This window comes from Mirounga leonina, unplaced genomic scaffold (genome assembly GCF_011800145.1).
Source record: "Mirounga leonina isolate KUSES-001 unplaced genomic scaffold, KU_Mleo_1.0 Mir_101799, whole genome shotgun sequence".
Classification (NCBI taxonomy): domain Eukaryota; kingdom Metazoa; phylum Chordata; class Mammalia; order Carnivora; family Phocidae; genus Mirounga; species Mirounga leonina.
Window position 1 is genome coordinate 348,325 of NW_023270210.1, and position 25,590 is coordinate 373,914.

Genomic DNA, 25,590 nt, shown 5'->3' on the forward strand with positions numbered 1-25,590 from the left:
AAATATATATATTTCAGTATAGTTGGCACACAATGTTACATTAGTAACATTAGTTTTGGGTATACCACATAGTGATTCAACAACTCTTTACATTATGCTGTGCTTAGCATAAATGGTAGCTACCATGGGTCAGCATACAGTGCTGTTACAATATCATTGACTATATTGACTATATTCCCTGTGCTGTGCCTTTCATTCCCATGACATACTCATTACATTACTGGAAGCCTGTATCTCCCACTCCCCTTCACTCCTTTTTGCCCATCCCCCACCCCCCGTATCTTCCTTATCCATTCGTCTGTCTGTGGATACTTAGGTTGCTTCCATAGTTTGACTATTGTAAATAGTGCTGCTATAAACATAGGGGTGCATATATCTTTTCAAATTAGTGTTTTAGTTTTCTTTGGGTAAATACCCAATAGTGGAATTATTGGATCATATGGTTCTATTTTTAGTTCTTTGAGAACATCCATACTGCTTTTCACAGCAGCTGTGCACAAGGGTGGTTCCTTTTACTCCACATCCTCCCCAACATTTATTATTTCTGTCTTTTGAATTTTAGCCATCTAACAGGTGTAAGGTGATATCTCATTGTGGCTTCAATTTGCATTTCCCTAGTGATATTGAGCATCTTTTCATGTGTCTGTTGACTATCTGTATGTCTTTGGAAAAATGTCTGGTCAGGTCTTCTGCCTTGGCTTGGGTTTTAATGCTTTCAGGAGCCTGGGCTTGACTGTTAATGCTTGCAGAAGGCCTTGGGTCCTTGCAAGTCATAGAATTGGGATGAAGAACCCCAAAGGTGTGCACATCTGTGTAAGTATCGTTTAGCAAAACCCACCAACAGAAGAGTGATGCATCAAATTTTTCTGTCTTGGCCTAGGCTATGGGTGAGCCTTAATTAGGATGTGGGTTCAAATGCCTGTAACAAAGACCAAAAATGGAATTGGAAAAGTGGAAGAAATGCAGCCCAGAGAAAACTTTGGTGGCCTCACCAGTTCCTCAAAGAATCTCCAGTTCTGAAAGACTCTGTACAGAACTGGTCACTGCAGCAGGCCAGTGTGGCACATCTTCCACCAAGAGTCTGCTCACCCATGAACACCAGATTCCTGAATACACATTATATATGTATAGTAACTATATATATGTTTATATAATAGGTTTTATACATATATGTAAACATGTGTAAATTTTATATATAAAAAGAATAAACATAATATTTATTAACATGTAATAAATACTTATTATAATAAATATTGATATATATTTAATGCAGTCTTAGAGTTCTTCCAGAGAAAGAACTCCAGAAGAAACCTGCTTAGAGAAATCTGCAAAAGGTGTGATGTTAGAAAACTACTTGATATAAATGAGATGGCTAAACAATAGGAAGATGCATAAATTCAAGCTATAGTGAATATGTAAGATGCAGGAAATACTATTCCCATGCTGCTTAACTAAGGGATTTAATAGAAATAAAAAAGCTTCAGATAACCAAGAAATCATAGGAGACATTTGGCATACATTTGATGGTGATCTGTAACTATGTTTACCTGTAAAGCAAAGAATAAATGATGGTGATGAAATAACAGAATAGAGGCAAATATTTTACACTCTGAAATATAGATATTACACAAGCAACAAAAATGGGTGTAGAAGGAAGATAGCTTCATAGATATTAACTAGGAGTAAGAAAATACAGGTTTAGGATGCCTGGGTGGCTCCGTCGGTTAAGTGTCTGTCTTCAGCTCAGATCATGATCCCAGGGTCCTGGGATCAAGCCCCACATTGGGCTCCCTGCTCAGTGGGGAGTCAGCTTCTCCCTCTCCCTATGCCCCCCCCCCCCCCGCTCATGTGCTCACTCGCTCTCTCTCTCAAATAAATAAAATCTTTTAAAAAAGAAAATAGAGGTCTAAATTAGAGGCTGGGTCAGAAAGAGGGAGAGGCAAAAAGAGGATACTAGCAAATTTCATTATGGCTCATGAAGGACATCAATAGAAAGGATTTTTAAAAGGAGGATGAAAGTTTATCTGATATAATCCCAGCTTAGAACCTTTGCACTGGCCTACTTTATGCCCGGTATCTTCATGACTTACTCCCTCTTTGTTCAAAAGTCATCTTTCTCAATGAGGTTTACCCTTACCACCATATTTAAAACTCCTACTACCTCCAGCATACCCCTTTTTCCTGCTGGATTTTTTTTATAGCTCCTATCATCTTATAATGTATTATGTAATTTACTTATGTATTATTTTTATCTTTAATCATCTGCCTACTCCCACTAGAAGATACACTCCATGAAAGCAGGAATTTTTGTCTCTTTTGTTCACTTATATATCCCAAGTGCCTAAAATACTGCCTGGCACAAAGTTGGCACCCAAGAAATATTTTTTAAATGAGTTATTAATTAGTTAAGAGTCTCAGGGAAGTTTTCTTCAATGATTTGATTTTTAATCTTAGACCTGAAGAACGAGTAGAAAGAATAAGAGGGAGAACATGGTAGGCAGAGGAAACAACACATGTAAAGATCCTGAGGTCATGGGGCAAGACGGAGCCAATTTTATAAAGCCTTGAGTGCCATTGTAAAGAGATGACCCGGTTCTTTTGCCTGCCCTCAAGGAGCTCTCAGCAAATAGGAAGGAAAAAAATAATTAAACAGGTGATTATTATACATGTTGTAAATGCACTAATAAGGGTATGCACAAAGAACGATGGAAACATTGACTAGGCAGCTATTAACTCTTCCTAGGGCAATTAGGAAGATTTTACAAAGAAGGTGACATTCGAGCTAGGTCTCAGGCAGGAGAGTGATATGATGAAAGTGTTTTAAGAAGATTAATCTGGCAATAGTGTGGAAAATGGATTGGAATATGGATGGACCAGAGGCAGGGAAACCATCTAGTCTATGGCAGTAGTCCAGGTATGAGGTGATGAAGGCATCTATAGGAATGGAAAAAGAAGGACAAATCTGAGACACATTTGGAAGGAAAAATTGACGGGAGCTAAATGGATTCTTGGCTTTAAGCCTTCAGGAGGTAATGCTTCTTCCTTAGTAATAACCATGAAAAGATTCAAATTGACCTATTATGTAATTGCCTACTCTGACTAGAATTTCTAGCTATGGCTGTTCTCCAAAAGTTTCTGTTATTGTGATTGATACTTGTTGGACCTTAATTTACATTAAGATGATTTTAAACTCTAAAGGTTGGGAAGCTCTCAAAAACATAATTTTGACTATGAAACAGCAAATTATTCTATTAAAGGAGAAATGAGGGAAACCATGGGACTACATAGGAAGTTTTACAATGAGCTCATAGTTCCTATTTTAAAAGAATAATATATAAAAGATGGAAAAGAAGGATGAACATAACAGGTGGCATGTGCCTAAAGGATTAGTATTTAGAAGCATAAGGCCCAAAATTACCTCAGGCTTATAGAAATACATATTTGCAAAGACAACAAGAACAATATTCTGACTATGTTCTCAGAAAGAGAACTCAGATGGTATCATTACACTATTCTTCTAAGGGAGAATTTTCAGTCTACTAATCTGTAAACTAAATATCTCCTGGTTAGATTCTAGAACAGATTTCAAGTAAATGTGTATTTAGAAAATTACAGTTATCAACAAAGACATTCCACATAGATGTAATTTTTATTTTTAAAAATATTTTGAGAGATAATTTATGGAAATGTGGCAGACATAATGTACATAAATGAATGAGTGAAATTTCAGCAAGACTTTAACAAATCTTTTATGAAACCTTTGAACAAGAATTAAAAACCTATGTTGATGGGTTAAATAGTTAATACAGTTATGTATTAATTAATTAAATTACCATACTCAAGGACTGATTAGCAGACCATAGGCAAAGGAAGAGTTTTTGTTGGCCTTCTACAAAACCTACCCTTGGCTTGACCTCAGTATTTTTATTACTTACTTAAGTGAAGATTTACAGCAGACATCCTACCAGATTTAAAGAAAATATGAAGTTGGAAGAAAAGTAATTCAAATTTCATTTGAATTCCCACAAATATTTATGGAGTTTTACAAAGTACTAGGAACCATGCTAAATGTTAGAATGCAAAAATTAATGAGGCATATGTCTTCCTATTAAGGAGCATCCAGGTATTACTAGGAAGAAAGATTTAAAAACATATAATTTCGGGGCACCTGGGTGGCTCAGTCAGTTAAGTGGCTGCCTTCGGCTCAGGTCATGATCCCAGGGTCCTGGGATCGGGCCCCACATCAGGCTCCCTGCTCTGTGGGAAGCCTGCTTCTCCCTCTGCCACTCCCCCTGCTTGTGTTCCCTCTCTCGCTGTGTCTCTCTCTGTCAAATAAATAAAATCTTTAAAAAATAATAATAATAATTTCATCAAAAGGTATGAACGAAGATAGAGACATAAACAGAATATTATGAGAGAACAAAAGAAGGCTTCTAGTTCATTCTGGGAGTTTAGGGAATAATTTTTAGATGAAATGATACTTCTACCGATTCTTGAAATATGAATAAAAGGCAGAGTAAGAAGGACTTCTAGTTTGAGGGGAACAAAGGGTATGAACATGAGTTTTTTAGAATCAGGAAAGAGTATAGTGAGTCTGGAAGACAATAAGCAATAAAGTACAAGGAGGAAGTGAGGCTGAGAGGTAGCTCAGGACCAGGTAATAGAAGGCATTGTGTAACATGATAAAGAAGTTGGACTTTACCCTGAAGGCCTTAGGGATCCATTCAAAGGGAATGACATACCAACAAATCTATTTTAGTTCATTCTTCCTATAGTGTGCAAAATGGTTTGAAGGGAGGGCAAGTGTGTATATGGATAGATGAACTAGAAGGCTATTGTAGTCTTTGAGTGAGAAATAATGGTGGGCTTTGACTGAGAATGTGGCAAGTAAAGCTGTAATGCTTTGTCAGGTTTGAGAATGATGTAGGGAGTAAAAGTTACGATTTGATAATTGCCTGTAGGGTAGAAATTTTAAAGAGGAGGTATCAAGTTCAAAGTATAGATTTCAGATTGAACCAGTTATAGAACTGACTGGATGGTACTAGAACTGACTGTGAAGAACACTGTGGGAAGAGCCAGTTTAGGTATAGTAGATATCAGGATACCGTTAAAAGGTGCTTCATGAGGACAGGAATATTTGTTTTGTTTACTGATATATTTCCAGCACTTGTAAAACTGCCTGGCACCTAGTACATGTAAAGGTCTCATATACTTGTAATAGGAGTCCTAGGAGGAGAGGAGAGAGAGAATGAATATTCAGAAGCAATATTTGAAGAGATGATGAGTAAGAGTTCTCTAAAAGCAATAAAAGCATTGTATTATTTTGCTATTGCTGCATACCAATTTTCCAGAAACTTAGTAGATTAAACCCATACCCACTTACTAGCCCACAGTTCTATAGATCAGAATACCAGGTATGGCATGACTGGGTTCTTTGGTCAGTGTATTAAAGGCTAAAATGAGGGTATTGGCCAGGCTGCATTCCTTTCTGGAGGCTCTGGCTAAGAATGCACACATCCAGCTTCATTCAGATTGTTGGCTGAGTTCAGTTCCACATGACTGTGGGACTGAGGTTGCTGTTTCCTTCTTGCACGCCATCTGTTCGTCACTCTCATCTCCTTGAGACTGCATGCATTACTTGCCCTGTAGTCCCCTCCACTTTCAAAGCCAATGGAGAATCTCCTTGACAGCAAATCCCTCTCTGGCTTCAAATCTCTTTCACTAGAAAGAGCCCTGACCCTTTTAAGGGATTGCTGGTGTAGGTCAGCCCAGCTAAAGGTCTTTCTTAAAGTCCTCTGTGCCATATACACTGCCTAATCACTCCAGTGAAATCCCATCATATTCATACTGTAGGGGAAGGGATTATAATTTGGCAAGGGTCACCAGAATTCATTTTAGAATTATGCCTATCACAAGCATCAAATCATATATTCAAAAAGTGCTGTAACAAAGAAGAAGAATACAAAGAAAACCTAATTTAGCTGTATTTTGTAAAAACTGCTAAAAAATAAAAAGAAGAAAACATAAAAGCAGTTGGAGAAAAAAGATGTATTACCTTACAAGGAGCAGCAATTAGATTGACATTGACTTCCCAACAAAAACAACATGAAGATATTGGAATGATATCTTCAAAAATGCTGGAGGAGGTAACTTTCAATCTAAATTTCTGTATCCAGTGAAAATAGCTTTCAAAAATGAAAGTAAAAGAGGTGTTTTTAGATGGTCCAAAACTTAGGGAATGTGCCACTAAACTCCAAAGGAAATCCTAATGATCTTCAAGCAAGAGGAAAATGATCCCAAATAAAAGCTTGGAGCTATATGATGGAATGCAGTATAATGGCGAGGTTAAATATGTGGGTAGATCTGAATGTCCATTGATAATATAAGACAAAAATAGTAATGTCATGTCATGTGGGATATGTGTGTGTTAATTAAAATATATAACAGTAGTTGTGGAAGGAGTAGAAATGGAGTTAGTAATAATTTTCTAATTTGCATTATAATTTAATGAATCAAAGATATATGTTGTAAGCCCTAGAATAACTCCTTTTTAAAAACCAGTAAAAGAGTGTATAATTAACAAGTAAACAAAGGAGGAATTGGAATAATACAAATTACCTAATCAGTGCAAAACAAAGCAAGAGAGAACAGGCAAGACAAATAGAAAGCAAACATTGATAGAGTTAAATATATCAATAATTATGTTAAGGGGGCGCCTGGGTGGCTCAGTGAAGCGTCTGCCTTCAGCTCAGGTCATGATCTCAGGGTCCTGGGATCGAGCCCCACGTCCTTGCTCAGCAAGGAGTCTGCTTCTCCCTCTGCCTCTGTCCCCCCTCCCCCCCCCCAGCTTGTGCGCTCTCTCTCTCTCCCTCTCTCAAATAAATAAAATCTTTAAAAATAATAATTATGTTAAATATAAATGAACTGAACTCATTAATGAAATGGCAAAGATTATTAAACTTTAAAAAACAAAATATAACTGTGCTATTTATAAAAAACAAGTTAAATGTAAAAATATAGGAAGATGGAAAGTAAAAGGGTGGAAGAAATATACAATGCAAACACTATCCAAAAGACAACAGAAGTAGATATATTAATGACAAAGTTGACTTTTTTTTCTAGGAAAAAGGGAGTACAGCTACCCCCTTTTCAGGGCTCCCCTTTTCAGGGGTCTTTCCACCACCACCTTGGTGCCGCGTAGCGCACTTGTCGAGACAAAATGATTACTGAGTCCAATAATTTGGAACAAAGAGAAGCCTGAAGGGGCTGCACCGCCTATAGCACTAGCAAGAAGTGCAGGCGCCGGGGTGAAGCCCCGAGTCCGGTGGACTCTCGGTTTTATTATCGTATGGTACATAGAATGTAAAGTATGCGGAAGCAAGGAGGGAAAAACAACTCAAGAAAGCAATCACGTGAAGGGCAGCAAGGGAACTGTGTACGTGACTATTAGTATGGATCCTAGTGAGCCATTAACTAGAGGGCTGCAGGGGATGGGAGAACTGACCTCAGCAGGCCTGTCTTGTCCACCATCATTGCTGTTTTCAGCATGGACTGTTTTCAGCGCAGACCAATGGTGGGAATAATTGGCTTTTGCCACTCGCATAGAGCTGTTGCCATTCATGCGTGTTTCTGTTCTTATTGTCTCTTACCCGCTGAGGTCCTGCTCTCCCACAACCTGGGATCCCGCTGAGTACTAGTTTTATCTGAAGCCACCCTCAACAAGCCCTACTTCAGATGTATCTTGATTTCCTCATTAAATGTTAACTCTACTGAGGATTTGAATCATTCTGATAAACTATATAAAAGTACCAGTAGCCAGATCACATGGTAACAGGATCCCTGTGTTGCCTAACTTCAAAGATTGAACTAATATGGAATCTCAGGCTCTAAAGTCAATTAGTAGAGAAATACTCAAAGTGTAGGAATCTTTACTAGACAGAGATGTATTTTGTAATATCCTTTTTATGCACACAGAAAAATAGATAATATCATGAGCCATAAAGCAAGTCTCAAAAACCTTGAACACTTACAGTTATACTGGTTTTTTGTTTGTTTTTGTTTGGCCACAGTGAAATGAAGTTAGAAAATAATACTGAGAAAACTAGAAAATCGCCCTAAAATATGTAGTAGACTTTTAAATAACCTGTAGGTCAAATTTTAAAAATCACAATATAAATTAGAAAATATTTTAAACTAACTGAAGAATGGAAATATTGCATATCAAAATTAATCGCAGGGAGGATTTTTATGGCAGTCAAAAAGTGAAAATATGCTGTATAATCCTATAATGATGGATATGTGTCATTATATATTTGTCCAAACCCATAGAATGTAGAATACCAAGAGGGAACCCTAATGTAAACTGTAGACTTTGGGTGATAAAGATGTGTAAATATAGGTTCATCAGCTGTAACAAATGTAGCACTCTGATGGAGGATGTTAATAAGCATGCAGCCTATGCATGTGTGGGGAAAGGGGTTATATGAGAAATCTCTATCTTTCCCTCAATTTTGCTGTGAATAAGACTTCTCTAAAGAAATAAAATCTTAATTAAAAAAATGTTTAGTGGGCAAAAGATCTGAACAGATACTTAGCTAAAGAAGATATACAGATGGCAATTAAGACTATGAAAAGATGTACAACATCATATATAATTAGAGAAATGCAAATTAAAATAATGAGATATCATGCACAACTATTAGAATGGCTAAATTTTAAAAACTGACAATACCAAGTTATAGCAAAGATGCAGAGAATAGGAGTTCTGATTCATTGCTGGTGGAATGCAGAATAGTCCAACTACTTTGGATGATAGTTTCAGAGTTTCTTATAATGTTAAATATAGATTTAGCATGTGACCCATTAGTAACACTATTAAATATTTACCCAAGTGATCTGAAAACTATCAAATGCAAAAATGCATTTTTGTATGTGTGTATAGAAGGTTGGAGATTTCAACTGTGTGTGATCTGGAAGTTGGTCCTCCAAACAGTTTATTGTTGATGAGGTTTCTTGAAGGAATGGGAATGACAAATATTGAGGAAAGGAGGCTTTCACTTTTTATTTTATGTATTTCTGTGTTGTTTTGATTTTTCTTTCCTTTTTTTCTTTTTACACATGAGCAAATTTTATTTTGTAAGTAAATACAAAACAATGAAACACTTCTACAAATAACGTAGATCATGTGGAGTCCTCCCAGTTTTACCAGGCATAGTTAACTGCTTTCTCCTTTGCACTTTTTCACTGTACTCTGTGTTTACAAATATCATAAGTAGTAGTAGCTATCACCCTTTGTCTTTCTTCTCCACTAGACTGAGCTTCTTGAATGGTGGCTGGGATTGCAGACTTATTTATGTTTATTTTCCCAGTACTTAAGAAAGTACCTGTTATACACATGCTCAGGAGTATTTGGTGAAATAATGAAGAAATGAATAAATATGCTTGCTTAAGAGTGTTTTTTTGGGGGGGAGTAATCCATTGTAAAGGGAGAAGAGTATTTGATTAAAAATTGAGCATTAGACCAGGGGTTGGAAAAATTATACTTTGAAGGACCAAATAGCAAATATAGTAGACTTTGCAGGCCACATATGGTCTTGGCTTCATTTTCTTTTTGGTTTTGTTTACAACCCTTTAAAAATGTAAAATCCATTCTTAGCTTATGGGCTATATAAAAATAGGCATGGGCCATAATTTGCCAGCCTCTGTCTTAGATGATACCTGTAGGTAGGAGGTTTGGAAATGAGACAATAAATGTAACCCAGATATCAGCAGAGCCCTCTCTATGCTCTGCTCCTTGCCTGCACCCATAAAATCTCAATAAATTTGACTTTAGTTCTTGATTTCCTAGCCTGTTACTTTGGAACCCTCCCCAAGTCATCAGCATATTCTCTTAGATCTCTAGCTATGGCCTTTGTGTATATGATTGATGTCATCCCACATCAACATGAAATTCAGTCCCTTCATCAGCTTACACCACACACACACATGCACATATGCACTGAAAATAAGCATTTTATGGGTTTAGTGACCTTAAGGAGTTATTGAGAAGGTTCACATCAAGCATTGTACAGCTTTTCTGCAGGTGCATGGCTTTCTCCCTCTTTTCCCACAGGACAAATTAATTCTTTTAAAGGTATTATGCAAATGAAGTTTTTAAATTAATCTTCCTGAAACCATAACACTGAGGGAGTCACCAACTGTAAGCAGGTTTATCAAGGTACTTTTACCAACAGATATATGTTATCCCTAACATTAAATATTATAATAATGAGAATAATAGCAGCTGACATATATAGGGCTTACTATGGGACAGACACAGTTCTAAGTACTTTACTCTTCATACTAAACCCATGAAATAAGTATTATTATTATCCTCATGTTACAAAATGGGAAACCAGAGTCACTGAGAGTTTAAGTAACTTGTTCACAATCACACATAATCAGTGAAAAAAAAAGTTTCAAGAAGTCATGTGAGGGTGATTAATAGTGTCACAAGTGGAGAGGCCCAGAAGGATGAGATCTGAAAAGCAATTCTTATATGTGGTTGGAAAGTTAAAATTAATGAATTTTTAAAGAACCACTTCAGTTAAATAGTATGATAGAAGCAAGATTACAAGGCATAAAGTAAGAGTAGCTGGTGAGAAAATGGAAGTAATGGTTATGGACCACTTATGCTCAGTTTTTCAGAATTTTTCCTTTGTTTAATCCTCTGTAGTTGAGATAATTAAATCTATTCTTTCATATAGTTACATCTGTAGTATTATTCCTACAACCTCATAAAAGTTCTTTAATACTGTTACTAACTCTCTCTTCTTATTGTCAAATATTCTAGGATGTGGTGCCACGGGTTGTCCCACCTACAAAGCAGACTCCAGAACCTGCTGAGGAGAGGAGTCACATGTTGGGCCTTCCAACAGCTCAACTTCAAAAGCTTATTTCCATTAGCCATCCATTGGCACCATACAGCCTCCAAGTCTCTGAATTGTGCTTGGCAGCAACATGAAGATCATTTTGGTAAGATATGTGGAGACAGATACTTTACTTTTTTATTTTCATTCCAGTTAGTTAACGTATAGTGTAGTATTAGATTCTGCTGTACAATATAGTGATTCAACACTTCCATACAACACCCAGTGCTCATCTCAAGTGTCCTATTTAATCCCCATCCCCTATTTCACCCATCCCCCCAGCTACCTCCCCTCTGGTAACCATCAGTGTCTTCTCTATAGTTAAGAGTCTGTTTCTTGGTTTGCTTCTCTGTTTCTTTTTTTCCCATTTGCTCATTTGTTTTCTTTCTTAAAATCCACATATGACTGAAATCATAAGATATTTGTCTTCGACTTATTTCGCTTAGCATAATACTCTAGCTCCATCCACGTCATTGCAAATGGCAAGATTTCATTCTTTTTCATGACTGAGTAATATTCCATTATATATATTCCCACATAAATGAAATTTAACATCTTACCCATTTTTAAAAGATTTATTTATTTGAGAGAGAGTGAGGGGAGGGGTAGAGGGAGAGGGAGAGAGAGAATCCTCAAGCAGACTCCCTGGTGAGCAAGGAGCCTGAGGCAGGGCTGTATCCCAGGACTCTGAGTTCATGACCTGAGCTGAAATTAAGAGTCTGCCACTTAACCAACTGAGCCACCCAGGTGCCCCATCTTACCCATTTCTTAAGTGTACAGTTCAGGTGGTAAGTATATTTACATTGTTGTGCAGTATCAGTTACTTCTTATGTGGACTGAAAATACTTTCTGTGGAGTTTTGAGGACCTCTAGCTGTTTATTTCCAAGATTATCCTATAGGTTGCAAGAAAGACAAAAATAATATTAAGGCAACAGTATAATTTCATCCCAGCAAGGGGAAGGGAACATTGCTCTACTCCAGTCCCACTCTGTCTCCCTATCTCATATAAGGGGAAAAAAAGAAATAAAAGAAAGCCTCAGTATATAGGGAAGTGGGTTTCAAAGGCATAGACTGGGAATGATAACAGCCAGGTGAAGTATTAGGTAGCAGAGGGGGAGAAAAGCTTTACCCCTGTGTATTAGTTTCCTAACACTGCTATAACCAATTACCATAAACTAGTTGGCTTAAAACAACAGAAATTTATTTTTTCACAGTTCTGGAAGCTAGAAGTCTGAAATAAAGGCATTGGCAGGGATATGCTCCCTCCAAAGGCTCTTTCTTGCCTCTTCTAGATTCTGGTGGTTGCTGACAATCCTTGGTGTTCCTTGACTTGTGGCAACATCATCCACCCTCTGCCTGTCATGACATGGCTTCTTCCCTGTGTCTCCTCTGTGTCTTCAAACATATCTTTCCTTATAAGGATACCAGTTGTTGGATTTAGGGCCCACTCTAGTTCAGTATGACTTCATTTTATCTTGATTATCTTCAAAGACCTTATTTCCAAATAAAGTCTCATTCACAGGTACTAGAGATTAGGACTTCAACATCTTTTTGGGGAATACAGTTCAACCCATAACCCTGGAAAGGGACAAAAGCAATTGTGAAGGCTACACTTCAAAGACATAGGCCCATTGTTCACTCCAAAGACTGAGACTTAATCCAAATATTAGATAATGCCCTTCTCCCCCATACATTATAACCAGCTAATAAGCCTCCAGTTAAAATAACAGTGCATTACAGCTGGGAGAGCTGCAAGAGACAGACTGTTTCTGAAGTGCAGCACAAAGAGAAGGGCCAAGGAAGGCCAACAGGGGAGACAAAAACAAGGTCACTAGAGGAATTTAATGCCTTTGGTACCCATAGAGACAACACACATCAGACATAACCCATCTCTTGGCCAGATTGGTATAAATACTCACCCTAAAGTCCTGTTAACCTCAGTGTCTACTGCTTTATACAACATGTGTGCCTTTCAACAATAACAAAATTACAAAGCATGTTAAAAAGCAACAAATAACAATTTGAAGAGACAAAGCACATCAGAACTAGACTCACATGTGACACAGGTGTGGAAAATCCTGGTCAGGAAATTAAAATAGCTATGATTAATATGTTAAGGACTCTAATGGAGAAGGTAGACAAAATGAAAGACCAGATGGGTAATGTCAGGAGAGTGATGAAATTATAAGAAAGAATTTTTTTAAATCATAATCATGGTAACAGATTTGTAGAATGACTTTAATGGGCTTATCAGTAGACTTGACACATTCAAGGATAGAATCAGTAAATGTAAAGGAAATGCAAGAGAGAGAGAGAGAGAGTGAAAACAAAAACACATACAGTCTTCAGAAACTGTGGGTCAGTTCTTTAAGGGAACATGTGACAATCCTAAAAATATAGCACCTAAGAACAGACCATCAAATTACATAAAGCAAAAACTGATAGAGATAAAAGTAGAAATAAAAAATCCACAATTGTCCTTGGAGACTTTAAAACCTCCCTCTCAGTTATTGATAGATTAAACAGGCAGAAAATCAGTAAGGATATAAATAACCTGAACAGCACTATCAACCAACTTGACTTACTTGACATGTATAGAACAGTCCATCCAGCAGAAGTGAAGTACACATGGTTCTGAAATGTAAATGAAACATCCACCAAGATAGACCACATTCTGGGCCATTAAAAAAAAAAGCTCAACAAACTTAAAAGAATCTAAAACATAGAGTATGTACTCTGATCACAATGGAATCAACTAGAAATCAATAATAGAAAGAAAAGTCTCCAATATTTGGAAATTAAGCTATACACTTCCAAAAAATGTATAGGTATAAAGTCTCAAAGTTAAAAATATTTTTAACTAAATGAAAATGAATATACAGCTTATCAAAATTTATGGTAAGCAGCTAAAGCAGTGGTTGGAGGGAAATATGTAGCAATAAATGCATTTATTAGAAAAGAATAAAGGTCTAAAGTCAATAACCTGTACTTCTACATTAGGAAATTAGATAAAGAAGACATGAATAGACATTTTTCCAAAGAAGACATCCAGATGACCAACAGACACATGAAAAGATGCTCAACATCACTCATCATTAGGGAAATGCAAATCAAAAGCAATGAGATACCACTTCACACCAGTCAGAATGGCTGAAGTTAACAACTCAGGAAACAACAGATATTGGCAAGGATGCAGAGAAAGGGGAACCCTCTTGCACTGTTGGTGGGAATGCAAGCTGGTGCAGGCACTCTGGAAAACAGTATGGAGGTTCCTCAAAAAGTTAAAAACAGAACTACCCTATGACGCAGCAATTGCACTATTAGGTATTTACCCAAAGGATATAAAAATACTGATTTAAAGGGGCACATGTACCCTGGTGTTTATAGTGGCAATATCAACAATAGCCAAATTATGGAAAGAGCCCAAACATCCATCAATTGATAAATGGATAAAGAAGAGGTGGTGCACACAAACACACACACTGGAATATTACTCAGCCATCATAAAGAGTGAAATCTTGTCATTTGCAACCACGTGGATGGAGCTAAGTGAAGGAAGTCTGTCAGAGAAAGACAAAGACCATAGGATTTCACTCATATGTGGAATTTAAGAAATAAAACAGATGAACATAGGGAAAGGGAAAAAAAGAGAGGGGAGCAGCGCATGAGAGACTCTTAACGATAGAAAACAAACTGAGGGCCGATGGAGGGAGGTGAGTGGGGGGGGATGGGCTAGATGAGTGATGGGTATTAGGGAGGGCTCTTGTTGTGATGAACACTGGGTGTTCTATGTAAGTGATGAATCACTAAATTCTAGTCCTGAAACCAATATTACACTATATGTTAGCTAACTAGAATTTTTTTAAAGATTATTTATTTATTTATTTATTTATTTATTTATTTATTTGACAGAGAGAGAGAGACAGCGAGAGAGGGAACACAAGCAAGGGGAATGGGAGAGGGAGAAGCAGGCTTCCCGCTGAGCAGGGAACCCAACACGGGTCTCAATCCCAGACCCTGGGATCATGACCTGAGTCGAAGGCAGATGCTTAACCAACTGAGCCACCCAGGCATCCCACTAACTAGAATTTAAATAAAAGTTTAAAAAAATAAAATCATCATATTAATAGAAAAAAGTCTCTTTATAGAGACCACTGTTAAAGATGGAGATTGCCTGAATGTGGCAGGAGAAAGGAGTGGAAATGGAGAGGTCATATAGATTTTAGAAAGATTTAGGAAGTGAAACCAGCAAACCTTGGTGATTGATTAAACATAGATTATAAGATGAGTCAAGATGAATCCCAAGTTTCTTTTCTGTATTTTGCATTTTGGCCTAGTTAATAAACATTTGTTTATGTATAGCTGAGAACTTCTAGAGAACCAAGATGTAAGATGTGGTATCCAAGAAGCATAAAATAGTAAATAAATACAAGAAACAAGAATACCTTATGCCATATGCAAATGCAAATTCAGTTGTTACCTACCAAATACTTAATTTCAAAGAAAATATAGGGTTCAAGGAAGCTTCCTTGAATAAATGAATTTTTAACTAGACTTTGAAAGAAAAAAGTGTGATTTAATTAGGGGAGCTTATAATTTCAAGGAGGGAAATGGCAAGTGCAAAGGCAAGAATGAACTCAGTCATGGAAAGAAGAGTTACATATGACTCCCTGAGGGCCAGATAGTAAATATTTTAGGCTTTATGGGTCATGCAGAATTTGTTTCATGGTCTTCTTTTGTTTTTGTTTTATAACATTTTTAAAATGTAGAAATCATTCTTATCTTGCAAGCTATACAAAAACATGCCATGGGCTCTATTTGACCCACAGGCTGTTTGTCAAATCCTGGATTAGTTCAGTGTAATGACCAATCTGAATGAAGTTAATCACTTCTGTTACTCCAAGGGCAGGGTTCTCAATATTTTTAGATTATGAATCCCATAGGAATTCTGTTGAAAGCTATGGATCCTCTCCATGGAAAAGTGTAGGGCTACTCACACACACACAAACACAACTTTACATATTATTCCATGGATCCTAGGTAGCTAGAGAACTTGTCACTTAACTTTGGTTTTTTATATTGTTTGCAAAACAGGTTTTTATTTTCATATAAGCAAATTTATCTTTTGTGCCTTTTGTGTCATATTAAAATGTCCATTCCTGCGTCAATGTTGTCAATGTGTGTGTAATAGGGTTTTTTTAAGATTTTATTTATTTGAGAGAGAGAAAATATGAGTGGGGGACGGACAGAGGGAGAAGCAGACTCCCCACTGAGCAGGGAGCCTGACACAGGGCTCAATCCCAGGACCCTGAGATCGTGACCTAAGCCTAAGGCAGATGCTTAACTGACTGAGCCACCCAGGTGCCCCAATGTGTAATAGTTTTATATTTTATTTATTTTAACATTTCAAGTTTTTATTTAAATTTTAGTTAACATATAGTCTAATGTTAGTTTCAAGAGTAGAATTTAATGATTCATCACTTACATAGAACACCCAGTGCTCATCACAACAAGAGCCCTCCTTAATACCCATTACCAATCTATCCCATCCCCTACCCAACTCCCTCCATCAACCCTGTTTGTTTTCTATTGTTGAGAGTCTCTTTTTTTCCCTTTCCCTTATGTTCATCTGTTTTGTTTCTTAAATTCCACATATGAGTGAAATCATGTGGTATTTGTCTTTCTGTGACTGACTTCCTTCGCTTAGCATGATATAGTCTAGCTCCATCCACATGGTTGCAAATGGCAAGATTTCATTTTTTTTGATAGCTGAGTAATGTTCCATTTTATATATGTACACCATATCTTCTTAAACCATTCATCAGTGCATGGACATTTGGGCACTTTCCATAATTTGGCTATTGTAAATAATGTTGCTGTAAATATTGGGGTGCATATATTCCTTCAAGTTAGTCTTTTTGTATTCTTGGGGTAAATACCTAGTAGTGCAATTGCTGAATCATAGGGTAGTTCTATTTGTAAATTTTGAGGACACTCCATACTGTTTTCCAGAGTGGCTGCACCAGTTTGCATTCCCATCAACAGTGCAAGAGGTTCCCCTTTTTCCACATCCTCACCAACATCTGATGTTTTCTGTGTTGTTAATTTTAGCTATTCTGACAGGTGTGAGGTGATATCTCATTGTTTTGATTTGTATTTCCCTGATGCTGAGTGATGTTGAACATCTTTTCATGTGTTTGTTAGCCATCTGTATGTCTTCGTTGGAGAAATGTGTGTATGTCTCCTGTCCATTTCTTTTTTTTTTTTTTTAAAGATTTATTTATTTGAGAGAGAGAATGAGAGAGAGAGAGCACATGAGAGGGGGGAGGGTCAGAGGGAGAAGCAGACTCCCTGCCGAGCAGGGAGCCCGATGCGGGACTCGATCCCAGGACTCCAGGATCATGACCTGAGTCGCTTAACCAACTGAGCCACCCAGGCGCCCCTCCTATCCATTTCTTAACTGGATTATTTGTTTTTTGGGTGTTGAGTTATATAAGATCTTTATATATTTGGGATATTAACCCTTTATAGGCTATTATCATTTGCAAATCTCTCCTCCCATTCTGTAGATTGCCTCTTAGTTTTGTTAATTGTTCCCTTCACTGTGCAGAAACTTTTTTATTTTGATTAGTCCCAATAATTTATTTTTGCTTTTATTTCTCTTGCCTCAGGAGACATATCTGGGGAAAAGTTGCTATGGCCGATGTCAGAGAGTTTACTGCCTGTGCTTTCTTCTAGGATTTTTATGGTTTCAGGTCTCACATTTAGGTCTTTCATCCATTTTGAGTTTATTTTTGTGTATGGTGTAGGAAAGTGGTCCAGTTTTATTCTTCTGCATGTTTTTGTCCAGTTTTCCCAACACCATTTGTTGAAGAGACTGTCTTTTTTCATTGGATATTCTTTACTGCTTTGTTGAAGAGTAATTAACCATACAGATGTGGGTCCATTTCTGGGTTTTCTATTCTGTTCCATTGATCTCATTGATCTATGTGTCTGTTTTTATTTTTTATATTTTAATCTATCAGTAATTTACTGTTTTGGATGATACGAATCCAGAGTCAAAATTTCCAAATATTCATTTTTCCAAAACTAGTAATTGAGTAATCTGTCTTTACTGTTATAAAATGCCACCTTTAACATACACATATTTCCATGTATACTTGGGGCTGTTTTGGAACTCCATTCTGTTCCCTTGATCTGTTCATCTTACTTTTTAAATGGCTGTAGCTTTATATATAATATGGTTTTTTTGGGGGGGTGCCTGGGTGGCTCAGTTGGTTAAGCGACTGCCTTCGGCTCAGGTCATGATCCTGGAGTCCCTGGATTGAGTCCCGCATCGGGCTCCCTGCTCAGCAGGGAGTCTGCTTCTCCCTCTGACCCTCCCCCCTCTCATGTGCTCTCTCTCATTCTCTCTCTCAAATAAATAAATAAAATCTTAAAAAAAAAAATGTTTTTTTTTTTATGTTTGGTAACACAGTTCCCCCCATGCCTTTCTTCCTCTTTTTTTCAAAATTATAAGTTTATTAATTCTGAATAAGAATTTTAGAATTAGCCTGTCCAGTACATGAAAATTTCCATGGGAATTTGGATTGAAAGTACATGGAATTTCATGTATTAATTTGTGGGAGAATTTGTATCTTTTCATTATTGAATCTGCCCATGTTTGAGCACATTTCTCCATTCACATTTCCTTCACGCCCTTCAAGATTAGTTTTATAGATTTCTCCATAGTAGTCTTCCACATTTTTGTTTATTCCCAGACACATTATAGCTTTTGTTCCTCTTATAAATTTGATCTCATTTTTATTTACTTTTTCTAAATGAATAACCTGGTATATAGGAAAGTCTTTGATTTTTTTGTTAACTTTTTATTTTGGTATAACTTCAAACTAATAGAAGTTGCAAGAACAGTACAAGTACCTCCTTTATATCCTCTATCTACCTGTGTTTCCTTTTAAAATATTAAGGAGGGCACATACTGCATGGAGCACTGGGTGTTAATATGAAAACAGTGGATTGTGGATCACGACATCAAAAATTAATGATGTATGGTGACTAACATAACATAATAAAATTTTAAAAATTTTAAAAAATTAAAATAAATAAAATAAAATACTGGTTTCACTCATATGTGGAACATAAGGAATAGCATGGAGCACCATAGGGGAAGGGAGGGAAAACTGAAGGGGGGGAATCAAAGGGGGAGACAAACCATGAGAGACTGTGGACTCTGGCAAACTGAGGGTTTCAGAGGGGAAGGGGTTGGGGGGGATGGGTTAGCCCCGTGATGGGTATTAAGGAGGGTATGTGTTGTGATGAGCACTTGGTGTTATATGCAACTAATGAATTATTGAACACTACATCAAAAACTAAGAATGTACTACATGGTGGCTAACTGAACATAATAAAAAATTTTAAAAAAAATAAAAAAATAGAATCATCAACATATTTTAAAAAATAAAATATTTCAGTGGCTTCATTTTCCAAATTTAGAACTCTGATCTGTTTTGAGTTTTTCTTGGAGACCTCGTGACAATATGAAGTATTGACCCAATTTTATCTTTTTTCCAAATGGCTATCTAGTTGTCCCAACACCATTTATTTTAAAATTCTTATTTTCCCCAGTGATTATAGCTGTCAGTTTATTAGATACCAAATTTCTATACACATTTAGGTATATTTTTGGACATTTTATATTCTTTTGTGGTTTTATCTGCTATTCCTATCCCAGCATCATATTATTTTAATCGTAAAGTTCTACAGTATGTTTTGTATTTGGTAGGGGGCTAGTGTTCCCCTTAGTGCTCTTGCTTATTTCTTGGTAGAAGACTTTTTGAAGGAAGTTTTCTGACTACTGATAGTTTTTAAATTTTCCTAAGTAAATATTTATTTTTATAAAATAAATAATGTAAAATAATATAATAAATAATATAAAAGAATGCTTTTCCCTAGAACTGCAATATGCTAACACCGTGATGCGCTTTGATTATGTCTGGCTTCGAGACCACTGCCGCTCAGCATCTTGCTACAACTCTAAGACTCACCAGCGCAGCCTGGATACTGCCAGTGTGGATTTATGCATCAAGCCAAAGACCATTCGTCTGGATGAGACCACACTCTTTTTCACTTGTGAGTACACAAGAGACTTGGTCTTGGTTGGGGTGCTATTCTAAAGAACAATTATTTTGCAAAAACTGGTTTGCCCCATTCCAAAATAGGGGATTCTGTTCTTTTTTTATTGAGGTATAATTAACATACAGTATTTTATTAGTTTCAGGTGTATAACATTGATTTGACAATTCTGTACATTACTCAGTGCTCACAGTGATAAGTGTAGTCACCGTGTATGACCATACAATGTTATTACAATATTACTGACTATATATTCCCTATATGATACCTTTCATCTCTGTGACTTAATTTTATAACTGGAAACTTGTACCTCTTAATCCTCTTCACCTTTTATGTCCCTCTTCTGCCCCCCCCCCCAGAAGCCACCAGTTTGCTCTCTTATTTAAAATTCTGGTTTTTTGTTTGTTCAATTGTTTTGTTTTTTAGAATACACATATAAGTGAAATCATGTGGTATTTGTTTTTCTGTCTGATTTATTTCACTTAACAGATACCTTCTAGGCCCATCCATGTTGTAGCACATGGCAAGATCTCATTCCTTTTTATGGCTGAGTAATATTCCATTGTGTGTACATACCACATCTTCTTTATCCATTCATCTATCTATGGTCACTTGGGTTGCTTCCATATCTTGGCTATTGTAAAGCTGCAGCAAACATAGGGGTGCATATATCTTTTCAAATTAGTGTTTTCTTTAGGTAAATACCCAATAGTGGAATTATTGGATCATATGGTATTTCTATTTTTATTTTTTGAGGAACCTTCATACTGTTTTCCACAGTGGCTGCACAAATTAACATTCCCACCCACAGTACATAAGTGATCCCTTTTCTCCACATCCTCAGCAACTTGTTATTTCTTGTCTTTCTGATACTAGCCACTCTCACATGTAAGGTGATACCTCATTGTGGTTTTGATTTGCATTTCCCTGATAATGACTGATGTTGAGCATCTTTTCATATGTCTGTTGGCCATCTGGATGTCTTCTTTGGGGAAAAATGTTTATTTGGGTTCTCTGCCCATTTTTAATCAGATTATTTGGTTTTTTTCCATGTTGAGTTGTGCAAGTTATTAATATATTTTGGATATTAACCCTTTATTACATATATCATTTGCAGATATCTTCTCCTATTCACTGGGTTGCCTTTTTGTTTTATTGATGGTTTCCTTTGTTGCGCAGAAGCTTTTTATTTTGATGTACTCCCAATAGTTTATTTTTGCTTTTGTTTCCCTTGCCTCAGGAGACATATCTAGAAAGAAGTTGCTACGGCTGATGTCAAAGAAGTTACTGCCTCTGTTCTCTTCTAGGATTTTTATGGTTTCAGGTCTCACATTTAGGTCTTTCATCCATTCTGAGTTTATTTGTGTAGGGTATAAGAAAGTAGCCCAGTTTCATTCTTTTGCATATATCTGTCCAGTTTTCCCAACACCATTTGTTGAATAGACTTTTTCCCATTGGATAGTCTTTCCTGCTTTATCAAAGATTAGTTGACCATAGAGTCAAGGGTCCATTTCTGGGTTCTCTATTCTGTTCCATTGATCTAGTATCTGTTTTTGTGCTAGTACCACATCATTTTCGTTACTACAACACTGTAGTATATCTTGAAATTTGGGATGGTGATACCTCCAGCTTTGCTCTTCTTTCTCAGGATTGTGGTGGCTATTCAGGGTCTTTTGTGATTTCATACAAATTTTAGGATTATTTGCTCTAGATCTGTGAAAAATGCTGTTGGTATTTTGATAGAGATTGCATTGAATCTGTAGATTGGTTTGGGTAGTATGAACATTTTAACAATATTAGTTCTTCTAATCCATGAGTATTGGATTTCTTTCCATTTTTTTGTGTTGTCTTCAGTTTCTTTCATGAATGTCTTATAATTTTCAGGGTCTAGGTCTTTAATCTCCTTGGTTAAATTTATTCCTAGGTATTTCATTCTTTTTGGTTCAGTTATAAATGCATTGTTTTCTTCATTTTTCTTTCTGCTACTTCATTATTAGTGTATAGATACACAACAGATTTCTGTATATTAATTTTGTATCCTGCAACTACTGGGTTTATTTATGGAATAAATACATTTCTTTGCAATTTCTTGTGAATGTATAATTATTTCAAAATAAAAGTTAAAAAAGCATTGGAGGAAAAAATATTTACAATCAATACATTTGACTACTGATTTCTCTACAGTAAAAAAAACACATGCCATAGAAAAGTTTATTAAAAAATAACTGACTTGGCAAAATATTTGAAAAATGTATGACAAAGACTAAAAGCCATTAATATATAAGGTGTTATTGCCAGTTTGTTAAAAAAAAAAAAAAAGCACTAGTATTTCAGTAGAAAAAATGTGAAAAAGTAGTGAACAGGCAGATCATTAAAGCCTGAGTCAGCAAATATTCTGTAGAGGGCCAGGTAGTAAAGATTTTTAGGTTTTGCTGGCTGTACAGTCCCTGTCACAACTGTTCAACTATTCAAGAGTCGGATGCTTGCAGGGTGAAAGCAGACATAGACAATAAGTAACCAAGTGGGTATCATGTGTTCTAAAGTAGGTGTCACAAAGACAACTGCCAGGCAGATTTGGCCCATGGGCCATAGTTTGGTAATCCTTGCATTTAAAAAGCATATGTCTATACAATGGCTAATAGACACGTGAAAAATGCTCAACATCACTGATTATTAGGGAAATACAAATCAAAACTACAGTGAGATATCACCTCACACCTGTCAGAATGGCTAAAATCAACAACACAGAAAACAACAGATGTTGACAAGGATGCGGAGAAAGGGGAACCCTCCTACACTGTTGGTGGAAATGCAAACTGGCGCAGCCACTCTGGAAAACAGTATGGAGGTTCCTCAAAAAGTTAAAAATAGAAGTATCCTACGGCCCAGCAATTGCACTACTAGGTATTTACCCAAAAGATACAACCATAGTGATCTGAAGGGGCACGTGCACCCCAATGTTTATAGCAGCATTGTCAATAATAGCCAAACTATGGAAAGAGCCAAATGTCCATGGATAGATGAATGGATAAAGAAGATGTGGTATATATACACAATGGAATATTACTCAGCCATCAAAAAGAATGAAATCTTGCCCTTTGCAACAACATGGATAGAGCTAAAGTATATCATGCTAAGTGAAATAAGTCTGTCAGAGAAAGATAATTATATGATTTCACTCATATGTGGAATTTAAGAAACAAAACATATGAACATAGGGGAAGGGGGAAAACAGAGAGAGAGACAAACTATAAAACAGACTCTTAACTATAGAGTACAAACTGAGGATTGCTGGAGTGGAAGTGGTGGGGAGATGGATTAAATGGGTGACAGGGATTAAGGAGGGCACTTGTGATGAGCACTGGGTGTGATATATGAGTGATGAATCACTAAATCCTCCACCTGAACCTAATATTACATATGTTAACTAACTGGAATTTAAATAAAAACTTGAAACAAAATAATAAAAATGAAAAACATGTCTAACAAAATAAATGTCTAACAAATGTTATTAGCTTATTAGTAAGTGAATAAATTAAAATTATTACAGTAAGAGAAGTTTTACTTACCAAATTGGAAAAAATATATTTAAAAAATAAGAATACTCAGTTTTGATCGGCACACATATATTGTTGGAGAGAATGAAAATTGGTAGACTTTCTAAAAAAGTAATTTAGTTAAATGCATCAAGACTCTTAAAAGTTTTTATCTTTGGATTTAACAATCCCATCTTCTGGGTTTCTATTTTAAGAAAATTACCAGAAATATAGACAAGTGGGGCACCTGGGTGGCTCGGTCGGTTGAGCATCTGGCTTTTGGTTTTGGCTCAGATCATGATATCAGGGTTGTGAGATCGAGCCCCACGCCTGGCTTCACACTAAGTGCAGAGTCTGCTTTGGATGCTTTCTCCCTCTCCCTCTGCCCCTCCCTGCTGGGCTCTCTCTCCTAAAAAATAAATCTTAAAGAAAAAAAAAAAAGAAAAGAGGGGCACCTGGGTAGCTCAGTCCATTAAGCATCCAACTCTTGATTTCAGCTCATGTTGTGATCTCAGGATTGTGAGATCAAGCCCTACATGGGGCTCTGTGCTGACCACAGAATCTGCTCGAGATTCTCTCTCTCCCTCTGTCCCTCCCCCCACTTGCATGCTCTCTCTCTCTAAAATAAATAAATAAATCTTTGAAAAAAAGAAAAGAAATATAGACAGGGATGATCACTATTAAATAATAAGGAAATTAAAAAAAATAAGACTACATGCCCCAGAACAGACTGGTTAGATAAATCTTGGTAGTCCATATTCTGCAAATTATAAGAATTAATTTTTATGAAGATTTAATTTTTTTAAGTTTTAATTTAAATTCCAGTTGGTTAACATAGTGTAATATTAGATTCTGGTATAGAATTTAGTGATTTAACACTTGCATACAACACCTGGTGCTCATCACAAGTGCCCTCCTTAATACGCATCCCTTCTTTCACCCATCCCCCACTCACCTCCCTTCTGATAACCATCAGTGTGTTCTCTATAGTTAAGAGTCTGTGAATTTATGAAACAAAACAAATCATAAGTGAAGATTTTAATGATATAATGACTCAAAATATTAAGTGACAAAGGCAGGGTACAAATATATATATATATTATAAAGTAAAAGAATGCATGGAAAAAAGTGGAAGGAATGATGCCAAGCTATTAATAAGGGTTTCATCTGTCTGGTAGAATGGTAAATATAAGTGATTTTTAAAAATTTCCTCATACTGGGGTGCCTAGGTGGCTCATTTGGTTAAGCATTGGACTCTTGATTTTGACTCAGGTCATGATCTCATGGTGGTGAGATCAAGCCCCATGTCAGGCTCCACGCTTGGCCCCTCCCCCCACTTGTGCACTCTTTTTTTCTCTTTCTAAAGTAAATAAATAAATCTTACTAAGGAGGGGACGTGTTGTGAGGAGCACTGGGTGATATGCAACTAATGAATCATTGAACACTACATCAAAAACTAATGATATACTATACAGTGGCTAACTGAACATAATAAAAAAATAATTAAAAAATTTCCTCAGACTTTTTTATGCTTCACAAATTCCTTATGGTACTTTTATTGTCAAGGAGTAGGAAGCCAAAACACAGACAGAGAAATAAAAAGAAGTGAAAGAAGAGATAAGATGCCAGCAAAGCTTTTCACACCCCTTGCTATATCCTTTGCTTATCCTGAAGATTTCCTAAAGCATTTTGGAGGGAGGATTTTTTTTTTGCCTTTTGTTTTTTTTTTTGGCACTGTGGGCAGTCATTTATGAAATCACTTTATCATATATTGATGTCATTTAGGTCAAACTGCCCCAATTCATTTAGTCCCTTCTAGTTGGTGAGATTTATTTGTTCATTCATTCATTTATTAGTTCATACTACTGAACCTGCAAATATTTCTGTTTCAGGAATATCCTAGGCACTCATTTTAATTTCATTTCATAAACAATATAGCACTGGGTAATTGGTTGCTAAAAATAACATTCTTAACCAGTAAATTATTGGCAGTAATTATAACTATTATTTTAAT

General features: G+C 36.4%; 1 protein-coding gene across 2 annotated transcripts in view; it reads left to right on the forward strand.

The window, feature by feature from the left end:
* The window catches only part of TMLHE (trimethyllysine hydroxylase, epsilon), a 116,792-nt gene that overhangs the window by 13,843 nt on the left and 77,359 nt on the right, over positions 1-25,590 (forward strand). For both annotated transcript variants that reach the window (XM_035010459.1, XM_035010467.1), the window contains exons 2-3: positions 10,832-11,013; positions 19,861-20,037. In XM_035010459.1, coding sequence (XP_034866350.1) covers positions 10,833-11,013; positions 19,861-20,037 — 358 coding nt within the window. In that variant the 5' untranslated portion in view covers position 10,832. The remainder of the gene's footprint in view (positions 1-10,831; positions 11,014-19,860; positions 20,038-25,590) is intronic.